The 18,584-nt window shown below is 44.3% G+C and overlaps 1 protein-coding gene across 1 annotated transcript in view; it reads right to left on the reverse strand.

Moving 5' to 3' along the window:
• The window catches only part of CPO (carboxypeptidase O), a 193,135-nt gene that overhangs the window by 7,443 nt on the left and 167,108 nt on the right, over positions 1 to 18,584 (reverse strand). Inside the window, exons 9-10 of the mRNA XM_056535071.1 lie at positions 4,468 to 4,558; positions 3,029 to 3,231 (exon numbers count right to left, since the gene is read on the reverse strand). Of these exons, the coding sequence (XP_056391046.1) occupies positions 3,029 to 3,231; positions 4,468 to 4,558 (294 nt within the window). The remainder of the gene's footprint in view (positions 1 to 3,028; positions 3,232 to 4,467; positions 4,559 to 18,584) is intronic.

Consider the following 18,584-nt stretch of genomic DNA (forward strand, 5'->3'; position numbering starts at 1 on the left):
ATTAGATGCAACGCGTTTCGCTGCGCATGCGCAGCTTCATCAGGCATGCGCAGCGAAACGCGTTGCATCTAATAAATCCATTGATTTTACTTGGCTGCCTGATGGTTCCTCTCTGCGCCAGACAAACTCCTGACTCCCTGGTCATTCGTTTTTGATTTTACTCTCACCCAGGAGGGCTGCAGTGGACCTTCCTCAATATCTCTTCTGCTCTTAACCTTGTTGTGTGTGGGCGCACAACCAACTTCGGTAAGCGGCTTGGGAATCACCGTCCCCTACCCCCACCTGCAAGATCTACTGATCCCGCACATGAGGCGCCTTCCTTTCTTTCTCTAGATTTCACTTTGGAATTTTGGAAGCGGAATTTGTCAGCGGAAAATTTCCGCCTGAAGAAGGGTGGCGCTCTTTCTTCAGGCGGAAATACTTTCGGAACACATTGCAGTCTATTGAGGACTGCAATATCTGTGCCGTCCTAGTGCCGGCTGATTCAGTCATTTTCCATCTGGAGATTTTGTAGTGTGAACCTAGCCTTACCAGTCAGCTTCCTCCTGCTGTACACTGCCTGCTATCAGTCCCTTTAGTCCACCATAACGTTGCTGCTGCTACCTTCAGCTAGGCCTTGAAAAATTGAAATTATTTTTTTTTAAACCTCCTGGCTACCACCAAGACACCACTTTCTGCTGTACACTGGTAATTACAAGTCAGCCACCCTCCTGCTACATGCTGGATACTACAAGTCAGCCACCTTCTGTGTACACTGGCTATACTATTCCGCCACCTTCTGCTGTGCATTGGCTAATACAAGTCCGCCACCTCCTGCTATATGCTGGCTACTAGGGTCACACCAGTCTGCCATGACCCTTGCTGCTACTACTTCCAACCAGGCATACACATACACAATTCATGATCCCCATAAAAGGGATATTTTTTCTGCTTTTCATACAATAGCTATTTCTTCTTCACTATTTTGGGACACCAATTCTGTTGCTACTCCCAAAAAAGGATAATTTTTGGAATGCTTGGAAAAATCCATACCGTTTTCTAGTGCTGGGCGACATTCATACCGAATACCAACATTTTCCTGCACTATATGAATTTTTACCATACCACAATACCCCTCCCCCCTCGAATTAATGAATTATCAGCCGCAGCGCGCTGTCCCCACATCAGGCAACTAATCATATGTGACCCACGGGCGCTGTTCTGCTTCTCTCCCCCCCCCCCAGTTTATCAGCCCAGCACTGCGCTGTCCCCCCCATCATGTAAGGAGCCGGACAGCTTCTTAGATGACAGTGCGCTCAGCCTATCACCGGCCGAGGTGGGACATCGCTGCGGCCGGTGATAGGCTGACGGCTCTGTGATGTTCCCATCCCCAGGAAGCAAGAGCAGCGGAGGGACCGTAGAAAGGTGAGTTAAAGTTTATTGTGTTTATTTCTGAAGCCCGGGCACAGGTTAGTACAGTACAGCGCAGCGGCTGATAATTATTTGGAGGGGGGGGGAGAGAGAAGCAGTGCTCGCGGGTCACATATGGTAATTATTTGGGGGGGGGGGAGAAGAGAAGCAGCGCCCACGGGTCACATGATGATGGGGGGGGGGAATACCATGGAACCGCCATAATTTACTAAAATACTGTGATACACATTTTTGGTCATGCCGCCCAGCTCTACCGTCGTCTTCTCTTGCCAGACTCAAAGCCTGTTGCTACTACCAAAAAGGGCTAATTTTTGACAAGCATAAGTAATAGTGCAGTGTAATATATGAGTTATTATAAGGGGGGGGGGGGGGAATGGAAAAAAATCCCTAAAAATGTCTACATGTTTTTCTACAAAAAAAAAGAACCTCTGCTCATCTCTTTTTTATAAAAAGTTTTCTATTGTGCCAAATTTGTGGCTAAAACATAAATAGGCACTATTATTTGAACAAGTGTTGCATAGATCGAAAGTACAAGTAAATATAAGAAATGTGATGGAATTGTGATGAAAATGTAGCTAAAAAGCTTTTTCCCCAGACTCTTCAAGTCTGTCAGCCTGAATAAGGACTTGAACACTCTCTGCAGAAGCAAAATGGGAGGACATTGCTTAATGAAGACTATTTGAAAGTTGCTTCATTTTGCTTTCAGGAAACAAATCAACAATAAAAACATAAGTGCAAAGGTGCTCATAGCCCTTTAACTAAACCAATCAAGAAGCAAAGAAAGTGTATAAGCTAACACCAAGTAAAAAGACAGTAGCTACCCTGTTTCCCCTACCCTGAAAATAAGCCCTAGCTGGATTATCGTGGTGGGCTGCAATATAAGCCCTACCCCGAAAATAACACCTAGGCAATGCCTGGGCTGCAAATATTAAAAAACTCATTTTAACTTACCTTCGTCCTCCGTTCCCCTGTTGCTAAGGAACCGGCGTCACTGTTCTCCGCTGCTCTTGCTGCTTCCTGGTGTTGGGACGTCTCAGAGCCTTCAGCCTATCACTTGCCGCAGCGATGTCCCGCCTCTGCCGATGATAGGCTGAGCCCACTGTGATGTAAGAAGCCGGACGGCTTCTTACATGACAGTGAGCTCAGCCTATCATCGGCAGAGGCGGGACATCGCTGTGGCTGGTGATAGGCTGAAGGCTCTGTGACGTTCCCATTCCCAGGAAGAACAGCGGAGAGACCATGAGGCCGGTTCCTTAGCAACAGGGGAACGGAGGACGAAGGTAAGTTAAAGTTTGTTTTTTAATATTTGCAGCCCGGGCACAGGAATACAGAGTACAGTATGTACATAATGTACGGTATGTTGTTCAATGTACATACCATAAATAAATAGCCCCTACCCTGAAAATAAGCCCTAGTGTGTTTTTCGTGACTAAAATTAATATAAGACCCGGTCTTATTTTCGGGGAAACACGGTACAATCATCTCTGAAACTAGTAGATGTATATTACTTCATAGCGAACAAGAACAAGGGCGCTCTGCCACTTTAAGCTCTGAAAGGCTTCATGCATTAAAAAGTTTAATTACCATTTAATTACAGTGAGACAAAAAGTTTAATTACCGTTTCATTATAGCTCTTTGGAAGATCCTTAGAGTAGCCATATGCAGTTAAGATGTATTGACTGTACGAGTGTATTGTCAGAAAGCAAATCATTTCTGATTTTCTTCTCTCCACAAAATCGACTACTGCCTTAGTTTCTGGTTCTGAAACTGGTGAAACTCCACAGTATGAATTACTTGAACAATTTGTTGATGATCCAGAATCTGAAAATGTAAGTAAAAAATGCTAGATTGATAGACAGATAGATCAACCAACAAGCAGAAGGAAAACAGCACATCAAAAAGTCTAATTCAGAATAGCGTGCAAGCAGATCAGATATGAAGCCCAGGTTGCAAGTTCACAATAGGTGATAAGGAGATACCCCAGCACACCTTTTGCCAGTGAATTAAAGTGAATCTTTCTTAATCACACTTGTTAGGGCCGGTTCACATAGCGTTTTTAGCAATACGGGACTGTATATGGCAGAGGGGAGCGAAAACTGGGCGCTCCCGTATCCCAGCCATATCCAGCCCGTATGTAATTCATTTAAATGAGCCGACCTCGGTAGAACACGGTTTTAGTTCAGGTGGGAAAACCGCATACGGGGAAAAAATGAGCTGACTGGAGTCAGCGTTTCACTCCGGTCGGCTCATTGAAATGCATTACATACGGGCCGGATATGGCTGGGATACGGGAGCACCCGGTTTTCGCTCCCCCAAGCCATATACAGTCCTATATTACTTAAAACTTAATGTGAACACAGCCTTAGCCAGCAATGTTTCAGAAGCCTCACGCACCCATTTTCAGGTTTGTCCCCACATTACCACTTCCTGACCTGTGACATATAATTACGTCATAGGCGGGAATTTGTTAACATGACATGACATATAGCTATGTTATGCAGCATTAACTGTCTATGAAGCAACTACAGGAGCTGTGCTCACTTCACAAAACTTCTCAGTCAATGATGGACATCTGCGATCATGCCAATGTCCACCATTAATGCTTTAGATGCAGTATTCAATGCCGATCATGACATCTAAAGTTTAAAATGACAGGTTAGGGGATTGGGGGCTTTTATTGGACCACTTGAAGAACAACATGGCCGCTGAAGGTCTCTCCCTTACCTCCATGCCACTCGATTGTTGCTCTGTGTGTACAGGCTGCTACAGCAGCCAGTACAAGCAGAGCGCAGATAACACTGATTAATGCCATGCTATGGTAGCTCTATTCTGAACTATTCAAAAAAGGATATTTTATAGTTTATAAGGCAACACTGTGTTACCAACTTTAAACCAATTGTTTCTATTCAAAATAACATATATGATGAGTGGCAGTGTACTATGACACTATCTGGATCAAGTTTATATGATATTTGCATTTTTTGTAGTGTAAAAAGATTTAGCAAAATATATAAAACCTGAATTTCATAGTATATTGTTAAAAACAATGATACTCACTGCACCACTTTACGTTGAAGTTGCGGTTAAGGTCTACTCCATAACAGGTGCCGTTTTCATGCTTTGAGCGAGATTTTCTCCAGAGTCTTTCCTATTCAGTGATATTAAGTAATTTGTTAGTAAGCAAATATTGCTTTATACAGCCCTGACATGATTTTATTAATTTCAGCTGTTTACACTTTTTTGTTGTTTTTATCTTATTCTCTTTATGTAAGCAATCTTTATCAAAACACTTTACTTGTAATTCATTTTTCTTTTCCCGTTATACTGTGCACCTTTTGGGGTTATCATAATCATAAGTTAGATTTCACTCTGGCTCACTGGAGCTAGCATTAGTCAAAGATGGGGCTTTAACATAAAATCCTTACAGGAGAACTACAGTCGGGATCAAAAGTTTGGGCACCCCAGGTAAAAATTTGTATTAATGTGCATAAAGAAGCCAAGAAAAAATCTACAAAAGACATCAAATTACCGATTAGACATTCTTATAATATGTCAACAAAAGTTAGATTTTATTTCCATCATTTACACTTTCAAAATAACAGAAAACAAAAAAATGGCGTCTGCAAAGGTTTGGGCACCCTGCAGAGTTAATATCTTGTACTGCCCCCTTTGGCAAGTATCACAGCTTGTAAACGCTTTTTGTAGCCAGCCAAGAGTCTTTCAATTCTTGTTTGAGGTATCTTTGCCCATTCTTCCTTACAAAAGTCTTCCAGTTCTTTGAGATTTCTGGGCTGTCTGTCACGCACTGCTCTTTTACGGTCTATCCATAGATTTTCAATTATATTGAGGTCAGGAGATTGTGAAGGCCATGGCAAAACCTTCAGCTTACACCTCTTGATGTAATCCCCCGTGGATTTCGAGGTGTGTTTAGGATCATTATCCATTTGTAGAGGCCATCCTCTCTTTAAAAGGGTACTCCCATGGAAAACTTTTTTTTTTTTTTTAAAATCAACTGGTGCCAGAAATTTAAACAGATTTGTAAATTTGCTTTTCTTTTTGGATTTCTCTGATGTCATGACCACAGTGCTCTCTGCTGACCTCTGCTGTCCATTTTAGGAACTGTCCAGAGCAACATATGTTTGCTATGGGGATATTTTTCCTGCTCTGGAAAGTTCCAAAAATGGAAAGCAGAGGTCAGCAGAGAGCACTGTGGCCATGACATCAGAAATCCAAAAAGAAAAGCATTTCTTCTGTAGAATATAGCCCCTAACAAGTACTGGAAGGATTAAAATCTTTGAATAGAAGTAATTTACAAATATGTTTAACCCCTTCCCCCAGAATGCCATATATAAACGCCGGGTTGTGCAGTGCGTTCGCGCATCCCGACGTTATAAATGACATTCAGTTAACCAGCAGAAGTCCCACTGTTTCCAGCAGGAGACAACTTCTGCTGCACCACCCAGGACCATCCATTGATGGTCCTGGTCAGCGATCACCGTGATTGGTCCCTGTGGACCAATCACAGTGACCTGGGGTGAAAGTTCAGATCCCCACACTGCCTGCCCCTGGAAGTCGGGCAGAACGGGGGAAGATGGCTGCGGGGGCTCGCAGGGACCTATGGCATAGGGAGGGAAGACCAGCGGCCTTACCTGGAGCAGCGGGACCGAGGAGCAGCGGCGAGACCGGCCACGTGGAGGAGCAGCGGCGGGACCGGCAGGTAAGTACATGGTCCTCAGAGGCAGCAGTGAAGATCTTCACTGCTGCTTCTAGGAGCCTGAAAACTACAACTCCCAGCATGCCCAGACAGCCTTTGGCATGCTGGGAGTTGTAGTTTTGCAACCTCTGGAGGGCCCCAGTTTGGAGACCATTGTATAATGGTCTCCAATCTGTGCTCTTCCAGCTGTTGCAAAACTACAACTCCCAGCATGCACTGACTGTCCAGGCATGCTGGGAGTTGTAGTTCAGCAACATGTGGCCCTTAAGATGTTGCCGAACTACAACTCCCAGCATGCCTGGACAGTCAGTACATGTTGAGAGTTGTAGTTTTGCAACAGCTGGAAGAGCACAGATTGGAGACCATTATACAATGGTCTCCAAACTGGGGCCCTCCAGATGTTGCAAAACTACAACACCCAGCATGCCCTTCAGCTGTCTGGGCATGCTGGGAGTTGTAGTTTTGCAACAACTGGAGGCACACTGGTTGGGAATCATTGTCTGTTTCTAACTCAGTGTTTCCTAACCTGTGTGCCTCCAGCTGTTGCAAAACTATAACTCCCAGCATGCACTAATAGACCATGCATGCTGGGAGTCGTGGTTTTGCAACAGCTGGTGTGCCCTCCCCCCCCCCCCCCCCCCTGTGCATGTACAGGGTACATTCACACGGGCGAGGGTTTTACAGTGGGTTTCTCGCTGCAAGTTTGAGATGCAGCAAATTTTGCGCTGGGAAACTCGTTGTAATTCCCTGCCCGTGTGACTGTACCCTAAAAACACTACACTACACTAACACAAAATAAAATAAAAAGTAAAAAACACTACATATACACATACCCCTACACTGTACCCCCCCCCCCCCCCCAATAAGAACGTCCGGTACGCCACTGTTTCCAAAGCGGAGCCTCCAGCTGTTGCAAAACAGCAACTCCCAGTATTGCCGGACAGCCATTGACTGTCCACACATGTTGGGAGTTTTGCAACAGCTGGAGGCACCCTGTTTGGGAATCACTGGTGTAGAATACCCCTATGTCAACTCCTATGCAAATCCCAAATTTAGGCCTCAAATGCACATGGCGCTCTTACTTTGGAGCCCTGTCGTATTTCAAGTCAACAGTTTAGGGCCACATGTGGGGTATCGCCGTACTCAGGAGAAATTGCATTACAAGGTTTGGGGGGCTATTTCTCCTTTAACCCTTTATGAAAAGGAAATGTTGGGGTCTACACCACACTACAGTTAGTGTAATAAAATAAAAATGTTTACGCTAACATGCTGGTGTTGCCCCATACTTTACATTTTCACAAGAGGTAAAAGGGAAAAAGCCCCCCAAAATTTGTAACGCAATTTCTCCCGAGTACGGAGATACCTCATATGTGGGCACAAAGTGCTCTGGGGGCGCACAACAAGACCCAGAAGGGAGAGTGCACCATGTACATTTGAGGTGATTTGCACAGGGGTGGCTGATTGTTACAGTGGTTTTGACAAACGCAAAAAAAAAAAAAACACATGTGACCCCATTTCGGAAACTACACCCCTCATGGAATGTAATTAGGGGGTGCAGTGAGAATTTACCCACCACAGGTGTCTGATAGATCTTTGGAACAATGGTCCGTGAAAATGAAAAATTTTGTACAGCCGACTGTTCCAAAGATCTGTCAGACACCAGTGGGGGTAAATGCTCACTTAATTCCTTATTATGTTCCTCAAGGGGTCTAGTTTCCAAAATGGTATGGCATGTGGGCGGTTTCTGCTGTCCTGGCACCATAGGCGCTTCCTAAATGCAACATGCCCCCCCGAGCTCTCAAAAAGCCAAATATGACTCCTTCTCTTCTGAGCATTGTAGTTCGCCCGTAGTGCACTTCAGGTCAATCTTATGGGGTACCTTCATACTCAGAAGAGATGGGGTTACACATTTTGGGGGGTATTTTCTGCTATTAACCCATGCAAAAATTAGAAATTTGGGGGAAACACATTTTAGTGAAATTTTTTTTTTTTTTTTTACATATGTAAAAGTCGTGAAACACCTGTGGGCGGTTAAGGCTCACTTAATTCCTTGTTACGTTCCTCAAGGGGTCTAGTTTCCAAAATGGTATGACACCATAGGGGCTTCCTAAATGCAACATGCCCCCCAAAAACCATTTCAGAAAAACTCACTCTCCAAAATCCCCTTGTCGCTCCTTCGCTTCTGAGCCCTCTACTGCGCCCGCCGAACAATTTACATAGACATATGAGGTATGTGCTTACTCGAGAGAAATTGGGCTACAAATATAAGTATAATTTTTTTCCTTTTACCCCTTGTTAAAATTCAAAAATTGGGTCTACAAGAACATGCGAGTGTAAAAAATGAAGATTGTGAATTTTCTCCTTCACTTTGCTGCTATTCCTGTGAAACACCTAAAGGGTTAAAACGCTGACTGAATGTCATTTTGAATACTTTGGGGGGTGCAGTTTTTATAATGGGGTAATTTATGGGGTATTTCTAATATTAAGACCCTTCAAATCCACTTCAAACCTGAACTGGTCCCTGAAAAATAGTGAGTTTGAAAATTTTGTGAAAAATTGGAAAATTGCTGCTGAACTTTGAAGCCCTCTGATGGCGTCCAAAAAGTAAAAACTCAATTTTATGATGCAAACATAAAGTAGACCTATTGTATATGTGAATCAATATATAATTTATTTGTAATATACATTTTCCTTCCAAGCAGAAAGCTTCAAAGTTCGAAAAATGCTAAATTTACTAATTTTTCATAAAATTTTGGGATTTTTCACCAAGAAAGGATGCAAGTTACCACAAAAATTTACAACTTTGTTAAAGTAGAATATGTCACAAAAAAACTATCTTGGAATCAGAATGATAACTAAAATCATCCCAGAGTTATTAATGTTTAAATGTGCAAAAAACCCTCTGGTCCTTAAGGCCAAAATGGGCTTGGTCCTTAAGGGGTTAACTTTCTGGCACCAGTTGATTTTAAAAAAAAAGTTTTCCTCGGGAGTATCCCTTTAACTTCAGCTTTTTCACAGATGGCATCAAGTTAGCATCCAAAATTTGCTGCAATTTTATTGAATCCATTTTTCTTTCTACTCGTGAGATGTTCCCTGTGCCACTGGCTGCAATACAACCACAAAGCTTGATTGATCCACCCTCATGCTTAACAGTTGGACAGAGGTTCTTTTCATTAAATTCTGTTCCCTTTTTCTCCAAACATACCTTTGCTCATTCCGGCCAAAAAGTTCAATTTTAACCTCATGGGTGCACAGAACTTATTTCCAAAATGCATCAGGCTTGTCTATATGTTCATTTGCAAAGTTCAAATTCTGATTTTTGTGGTGAGGACGTAGAAGAGGTTTTCTTCTGATGACTCCATGGTCTTCCATGAAGACCATATTTGTACAAGTATCTCTTTATAGTGGATTAGTGTACCACAACTCCAGTGTCTGCCAGATCTTTCTGGAGGGATTGTGCAGTCAAACGTGGGTTTTGAATTGTTTTTCTCACAATCCTGCGAGCTGTTCTGTCTGATATTTTTCTTGGTCTTCCAGATCTTGCTTTAACTTCCACTGTTCCTGATGACTGCCATTTCTTAATTACATTCCGAACAGAGGATATTGAAATCTGAAAACTTTTTGCTATCTTCTTATAGCCTTTAGTGATTTCGCGAACATAACATTTTCGGTTCGCGAACGTCCGCAAAAGTTTGCGAACCGGTGAACCACCATTTACTTCAATGGGCAGGCGAATTTTAAAACCCACAGGGACTCTTTCTGGCCACAATAGTGATTTAAAAGTTGTTTCAAGGGGACTAACACCTGCACGGGCATCACATAGTTAGATTCCCCCTTTAGGCAGCACATAAGATTCCCCCATATTAGGCAGCACATAGTTAGAGCCCCCATTGAGGCAGCACATAGTGGGATTTGAACAAGGCCCCAGCGCTGCAAGGCAGCAGTGCTAACCTCTGAGCCACCATGCTCCCCTTAGCATACATCTAATATCCACGGTTGCAAAAATGGACAGAGATGTCAGCAGAGAGTACCTGAAAAATTAGGCATGTACACATGCCTGAAAAATTTGGTATTGTTGCAGCCACTTCTGTAGCAGCGGCCATAAAAATTGCAGCACCATAACAAATGCAGCAGCAGAGGCCAGAAAAATTAGGCATGTACACATGGATGAAACATTGGGTATTGTTGCAACCGCATCTGTAGCAGCAGCCAGAAAAATTGCAGCAGCAGCAGCAGAAAAAGTGCAGTAGCAGAGGCCAGAAAAATTAGGCATGTACACCTGGCTGGAAAATTTGGTATTGTTGCAGCCGCTGCCAGGCAGAAAGTGCCCTAAAACATTGCGGCTTGAACCCTAGTTGGTGGCGGATAAGTCACGCAAGTCATCCGGCATTCAGAGTTCAAATACAGCAGCGTGTGGACCATTTTTAGGCCAAGGCAGCTCATCTGATCAGGCCTTGTTCAATCAAATGTATCGCCCAGTGTCAGTCCCTTCGGGATCCATCCCTCATTCATCTTAAGAAAGGTGAGGTAATCCAGACTTTTTTGACCAAGGCGACTCCTCTTCTCAGTGACAATACCTCCTGCTGCACTGAAGGTCCTTTCTGACAGGACACTTGAAGCGGGACAGGCCAGAAGTTTGAGCACAAATTGGGATAGCTCAGGCCACAGGTCAAGCCGGCACACCCAGTAGTCAAGGGGTTCATCGCTCCTCAGAGTGTCGATATCTGCAGTTAAGGCCAGGTAGTCTGCTACCTGTCGGTCAAGTCGTTCTCTGAGGGTGGACCCTGAAGGGCTGTGGCGATGCGTAGGACTTAAAAAGCTCCGCATGTCCTCCATCAACAGCATGTCTGTACAGCTTCCTGTCCTTGCCGGCGTGTTCGTGGGAGGAGGAGGAGGATTACTTTCACCTCTTCCCCTGTTAGATTCCTGTTGTGCTGTGACATGACCCTTATACGCTGTGTACAGCATACTTCTTAATTTATTGTGGACCTGCTGAATCCTTTCCGCCTTGCTGTAATGCAGTAACATGTCAGGCACTTTATGTTTATACCGGGGGTCTAGTAGCGTGGACACGCAGTACAGGTCGTTCTCCTTCATCCTTTTTATACGAGGGTCCTTCAACAGGCACGATAGCATGAAAGACCCCATTTGCACAAGGACGGATGCCGAGCTACTCATGTCCCGTTCCTCGTCCTCAGTGATGTCAGGGAAGGTATAATCTTCTTCCCCCCCAGCCACGTACAACACCACGGGAACCAGATAGGTGACAAGGAGCACCCTGGGATGCCTGCTGTTGTTGGTCTTCCTCCTCCTCTTCAAAGCCACATTCCTCCTCTGACTCCTCTTCCTCACAATCCTCTTGCAGCGTTACCGCAGGTCCAGCAAGCAATGCTGATAAGGCTGTTTCTGGTGGTGATGGTGTCCACAACTCTTCCTCTTCACGCTCATCTATTGCCTGATCCAGCACTCTTCGCAGGGCACGCTCCAGGAAGAAAACAAACGGTATGATGTCGCTGATGGTGCCTTCGGTGCGACTGACCAGGTTTGTTACCTCCTCAAAAGGACGCATGAGCCTACAGGCATTGCGCATGAGCCTCCAGTAACGTGGCAAAAAAATTCCCAGCTGCGCAGATGATGTCCTAGCACCCCGGTCATACAAATATTCGTTGACGGCTTTTTCTTGTTGGAGCAGGTGGTCGAACATTAAGGGTGTTGAATTCCAACGTGTCGGGCTGTCGCAAATCAAGCGCCTCACTGGCATGTTGTTTTGCCACTGGATATCTGACAAGTGCGCCATGGCCGTGTAAGAATGCCTGAAATTGCCACACACCTTCCTGGACTGCTTCAGGACATCCTGTAAGCCTGGGTATTTGAGCACAAAGCGTTGTACAATCAGATTACACACATGTGCCATGCACGGCACATGTGTCAACTTGCCCAACCTCAATGCCACCAACAAATTTGTTCTTGTTGTCACAAACCACCTTGCCGATCTCCAGTTGGTGTGGAGTCAGCCACTGGTCCACCTGTGCATTCAGGGCCGACAGGAGCGCTGGTGCGGTGTGACTCTCTGCTTTGAGGCAAGTCAACCCCAAGATGGCGTGACTGCCGTATCCGGGATGTGGAATTGCACCTGGGGAGCTGGGGGGTGCCGGTGATGTGGAGCAAGACGCAGCAGTGGAAGAGGACTCGGCCGAGGATGTTATGGAAGAGGATGGAGTAGGAGGAGTAGAGGAGGTGGCAGCAGGCCTGCCTGCAAGTCGTGGCGGTGTCAGCAACTCCTCTGCAGAGCCACGCATTCCATGCTTGGCAGCCGTCACCAGGTTTACCCAATGAGCAGTGTAGGTGATATACCTGCCCTGACCATGCTTTGCAGACCAGGTATCGGTGGTCAGATGGACCCTTGCCCCTACACTGTGTGCCAGACATGCCATAATTTCCTTTTGCACAATGGAGTAAAGGTTGGGGATTGCCTTTTGTGCAAAAAAATTTCGTCCAGGTACCTTCCACTGCGGTGTCCCAATGGCTAAAATTTTTTTAAAGGCCTCAGACTCCACAAGCTTGTATGGTAAAAGCTGGCGGGCTAGCAGTTCCGACAAGCCAGCTGTCAGACATCGGGCTAGGGGGTGACTTTGAGACATCATCTTGCGCTCAAACATCTCCTTGACAGACACCTGACTTTGGGCAGATGAGCAGGAACTGCTCAAGGCAAGAGACGGAAAGGCGGATGGTTGAGAGGGGGCAAGGAGGGCAGCAGTGGTTGACCTGGCTGAAGATGCTGGACCAGGAGGAGGATGGCGGCTTTGACTTTGTGTGCTGCTTGTACTGACGTGTTGATCCCATAGGCGTTTGTGTTGTGACATCATGTGCCTTCGCAAAGCAGTTGTGCCTAGGTGGGTGTTGGACTTCCCACGACTCAGTTTCTTCTGGCACAGGTTGCAAATGGCCTCGCTGTTGTCAGAGGCAGACACACAAAAAAAATGCCACACTGCTGAGCTCTGCGATGACGACATTCTGGTGGTGGCAACAGCCACGGGTGCCGATGCATGCTGTCTGACTGTGCCACTAGCTCCTTGCGACGACCTCCCCCTGCTTCCAACTCGTCTTCTCCTCCTCTCTGTCTCCCCATCTGAACTTTCCCCCTCTTCTTCTTCTTCTAGCGGGCACCCACGTGGCATCCACGGACACATCGTCATCATCAACACCTTCACCGCTATCTGATCCCTCAAGAAAGGAAGCAGTAGCGGGTACAACATCATCATCACACAGTTATTCCTTGTGTGTAATGCTGCCTGACTGAGACATATCCCTGTTAACTACATCCTCTGCCAATAATGGTTGTGCATCACTCATGTCTTCAAACTGATGTGTAAATAACTCCTCTGACGGATCAAGTAAAGCTGCTGTGGTGCTAGTGTTGGTGGTGGCAGCAGGCAGGCAAGTGGTAGCATGAGAGGTGCCCGAAGCTAAGCTAGAGGAGGAGAAGGACAGTGCGTCAATGTTCCGAGCGGAAGCTTTAGTAGTAGATTGGGTGTCTTGTGATAGCCAGTCAATTAAGTCCTCAGAAGTTTGGGGGTTCAGGGTATGTGGCCTCTGAACACTGGCCATTCTAGGGCCAAAGGGAATCCCAGCACCACGAAGGCCCCTGCGGGGTGGCCTTCCTCTGCCTGTCATTTTTTTTTTGTTAAATTTGCACAAGTGTCACACCTAATGTGATTTGCACTAGGGTGACACATTTTGCCCTGCAGGCAAGAAAAATGGCAACTGTGACGTGAACTGACAGTGACGGCTGATTTTATTTAACAGCCAAAAAAGGTATTTTTTTTTATTTGCACAACTGTCACACCTAATGTGATGTGCACTAGTGTGACAATGAACAAAAAAACTTGCCAGCGGAGTTCCCCTTTTATGCAGTGGTCCCCAACCAGGGTGTCTCCAGCTGTTGCAAAACACACGGACTGATATATTTCTGCCCTTTGAATACTGTAGTAGTTAGTTGCTTTAAAGAAAAAAAGCTTGCCAGCGGAGTTCCCCTTTTGAGCAGTGGTCCCCAACCAGGGTGCCTACAGCTGTTGCAAAACACACGGACTGATATCTTTCAGCCGTTTGAATACTGTAGTAGTTAGTTGCTTGAAGCAACTTAAGTTTGATTCTGGAGTACCCCTTTTAACCGCCGGTTCCCTCCCAACCAGGACTGATATCTTTCAGCCTTAAAAAGGGCTTTTTTGGGTGCTGTCCTTAAAGCAGATGTTACACTAGTGCTTTAGGAGTAAACTGGACCCTGAATGCACCACCTAGCAGCAACCTAGCTATCGCTTTCCTTATACAGCAGGAGCAGCTTCTCTGACCCTCCACTTCCTAAGCCTGCAGCATGCTGAAGGAGGCTAAAATGGCGTCCGCGCAAGAGGTAGGAGGGTCTGGAAGGGAGGGACTGCTGCTGATTGGCTGTAATGTGTCTGCTGACTCTAACATTGCAGTAAACTTTGACCCTGTGAGTCAAAGTATAGGGGGCGGATCGAACTTCACATATGTTCGCCCGGCGATGCGAACGTGAACATGCAAAATTCGCCGGGAACTGTTCGCCGACGAACAATTTGCGACATCTCTAATAGCCTTCTCCAGCATCAACTATTTTCAGTTTCAGATTTCTAGACAACTGCTTAGAAGAACCCATGGTGCTGATTGTTGGGGCAAGGTCAGATGAGTCTGGGCATTTAAAACCTTTGATATTGACATCACCTGGTCTTCCCAGATGATGATTGAGAACAATCCATGACACTGGCAGGTCTCAGCTTTGCAAAGGGGGCAGTGCATGCTATAAATTCTGCAGGGTGCCCAAATTTTTGCAGGTGCCATTTTTTGTTTTCTGTTATTTTGAAAGTGTAAATGATGGAAATTAAATCTAACTTTTGTTGACATATTATAAAAATGTCTAATCTGTAATTTGATGCCTTTTGGAGATTTTTCAATCTTTCCTTTGCTTCTTTATGCACATTAATACAAATTTTGACCTGGGGTGTCCAAACTTTTGATCCCCACTGTATCATGCAGAAAAAACTTATCCCCTATAAGTTTTAGATTCAGGGGGTCCAACTGCTGCGACCCCCTGCAATCTCCTACAGGGGACCCGGCACTCCTGGGAATGGGGTGTGTTGACCCCCTCACCAAGCAGCGGCCGACATGCCCCCTCTATGTATCTCTATGGGAGAGATCCCTGAGATACATGTAGGGGCGTGTCGGACATTCCTGGGGAGAGCCAGGGTCCTGTGCCGGAGATTGCGAGTGGTCCCATTGGTCAAATCCCCTATCCACACTAGGGAATCATTTTTTTCTGCCTGATAGTTCTTCTTTAATAGTTATACCATACATAGAATAATTTTACATGAAATATTTAAGCTCAGTCACTGGGGGGTCATATTCAAAACTCTTCACATCAAAAATTTAGCGTTTTGTTTCACATCAGATATTCAAAGTGTTTTACATGAGAATTATCCATGGTTTACACTAGTCACACCAGTTTTGCAAAAGTGGGCGTGGCTATGTAAATTTAATGTTTTACATGGTATTTTCAAAGGGGTGAGAGTACATTTTACATAAAAAATTTCACACCAGCTTTTTGCTAGTTTAGAAATCACAGCAACCCTGAGGACGGGAGCGTTTTTTTGCAAATCTGACCTCTATCACTTTATGCATTAATAACTCTGGGATGCTTTTACCTAGAAATTTGATTCCGAGATTGTTTTTTTTTTTTTTTTTTGACATATTCTAGTTTATGTTAGTGGTAAATTTACGTCGATACTTGCATCATTTCTTGGTGAAAAATTCAAAAATTTCTGGAATTTTTTTTATATTTTGCATTTTTCTAACTTTGAAACATTCTGCTTGTAAGGAAAAGGAACATATCAAATAAATTACACATTGATTCACATATACAATATGTTAACCTAATGTTCGCATAATAAAGTTGTCATGTTTTTACTTTTTGAAGACATCAGAGGTCTTCAAAATATAGCAGCAGTGTTCCAATTTTTCCTGAAAATTTCAAAATCTGAATTTTTCAGGGACCAGTTAAGTTTAGAAGTGAATTTGAGGATCTTTATGTTGGAAATCCCCTATAATGGACCCCATTATGAAAACTGCACCCCACAAAGTATTCAAAACAACATTCAAAAAGTTTGTTAATCCTTTAGGTATTTCACAGGAATAGCAGCAAAATGGAGGAGAAAAATCTAAATCAAAATTTTTTTACACTAAAATGTTATTGTAGCCCCATTTTTTTTCATTTTTACAAGGGGTAAAAGGTAAAAAGGCTCCCCACAACTTGTAATTCATTTTCTCTCTTTCGTTAAATTGTGACGTGAAAATAAAAAAATAAAACAAATTCAATAAAATGCTGGTGTTAACCCAAATTTTTCATGGAAATACCCCATATGTGGATGTAAAGTGCTCTGTGGGTGCACTAGAGAGCTCAGAAGGGAAGGAGCGACAATGGCATTTTGGAGAGCGAATTCTGCTGAAATGTTTTGAGTTTTTTTTTTTTGGGGGGGGGGGGCATGTCCCATTTAGGAAGCCCCCATGATGACAGAACAGTAAAATAAAACACATGGCATACAATTTTGCAAACTACACCCCTGAAGGAACATAACCGGGAGTATAGTGAGTCTTACCACCCCACAGGTGATTGACAAACTTTCGTTAAATTGGGACGTTAAAAAAAAATGCTGGTGTTACCCCAAATTTTTCATTTTCACAAGGGCTGATAGAGAAAAGCGCGCTATTAACTGACAACCCTCAGGGTAGCCAGGGATAATCTCAACTATTAACCAAACCCTGGGCAAAAGTCCGGGCTAAAAAAAACCCTGATTAATTAGCCCCTAAAATCACTTTTATTTGTTTTATCATATAAAATGTCCCCAAAAAGAATGTTTAAAATTGACACCGGCAGGTGGTGATAATAGTATTATGTTATATATATTTTTTGAGGCACTCCGTACTCTCTCATATGGTCTCTCGCAGCGGGCCTGCAGGATACCACTGCTCAGCACCCCTGTCTTAGTGTCTTTTAACCCCTTAAGGACTCAGGGTTTTTCCGTTTTTGCACTTTCATTTTTTCCTCCTTACCTTTTAAAAATCATAACCCTTTCAATTTTCCACCTAAAAATCCATATTATGGCTTATTTTTTGCGTCACCAATTGTACTTTGCAGTAACATTAGTCATTTTACCCAAAAATGCATGGCTAAACGGAAAAAAAATCATTGTGCGACAAAATCGAAGAAAAAACGCCATTTTGTAACTTTTGGGGGCTTATGTTTCTACGCAGTGCATATTTCTGTAAAGATTACACCTTATCATTATTCTGTAGGTCCATACGGTTTAAATGATACCCTAATTATATAGGTTTGATTTTGTCGCACTTCTGGAAAAAATCATAACTACATGCAGGAAAATTTATACGTTTAAAAATGTCATCTTCTGACCCCTATAACTTTTTTATTTTTCCACTTACAGGGCGGTATGAGGACTCATTTTTTGCGCTGTGATCTGAAGTTTTTATCGGTATGATTTTTGTTTTGATCGGACTTTTTGATCACTTTTTATTCATTTTTTAATGGTATAAAAAGTGACCAAAATACGCTTTTTTGGACCTTGGAATTTTTTTGCGCGTACGCTATTGACCGTGCGGTTTAATTAATGATATATTTTTATAGTTCGGACATTTACGCACGCGGCGATACCACATATGTTTATTTATTTTTTTTTTTACACTGTTTTATTTTTTTATGGGAAAAGGGGGGTGATTCAAACTTTTATTAGGGAAGGGGTTAAATGACCTTTATTAACACTTTTTTTTACATTTTTTTTGCAGTGTTATAGGTCCCATAGGGACAGATCACAGATCTACACGCCTGTGATCAGTGTTATCGGCGCTTGACTGCTCCTGCCTGGATCTCAGGCACGGAGCAGTCATTCGCCGATCGGACACCGAGGAGGCAGGTAGGGGCCCTCCTGGTGTCCTGTCAGCTGTTCGGGACGCCGCGATTTCACCGCGGCGGTCCCGAACTGCCCGACTGAGCAGCCGGGTCACTTTCACTTTCACTTTAGAAGCGGCGGTCAGCTTTGACCGCCGCTTCTAAAGGGTTAATACCGCACATCGCCGCGATGTGTGGTATTAGTCGCGGGTCCCGGCCGTTGATGAGCGCCGGGACCGACGCGATATGATGCGGGATCACGGCGCGATCCCGCTTCATATCGCGGGAGCCGGCGCAGGGCGTAAATATACGTCCTGCGTCGTTAAGGGGTTAAAATAAATCAACATGTTTCACCGTTAACACGGCTTCTTCAAGAGGTATATTTCCACAATATACCTCTTGAAGAAGCCGTGTTAAGTGTGAAACATGTAGGGGATGGCATGTTGATTTATTTTAAAAGACACTAAGACAGGGGTGCTGAGCAGCGGT

This window comes from Hyla sarda, chromosome 8 (assembly GCF_029499605.1).
Source record: "Hyla sarda isolate aHylSar1 chromosome 8, aHylSar1.hap1, whole genome shotgun sequence".
Lineage (NCBI taxonomy): Eukaryota > Metazoa > Chordata > Amphibia > Anura > Hylidae > Hyla > Hyla sarda.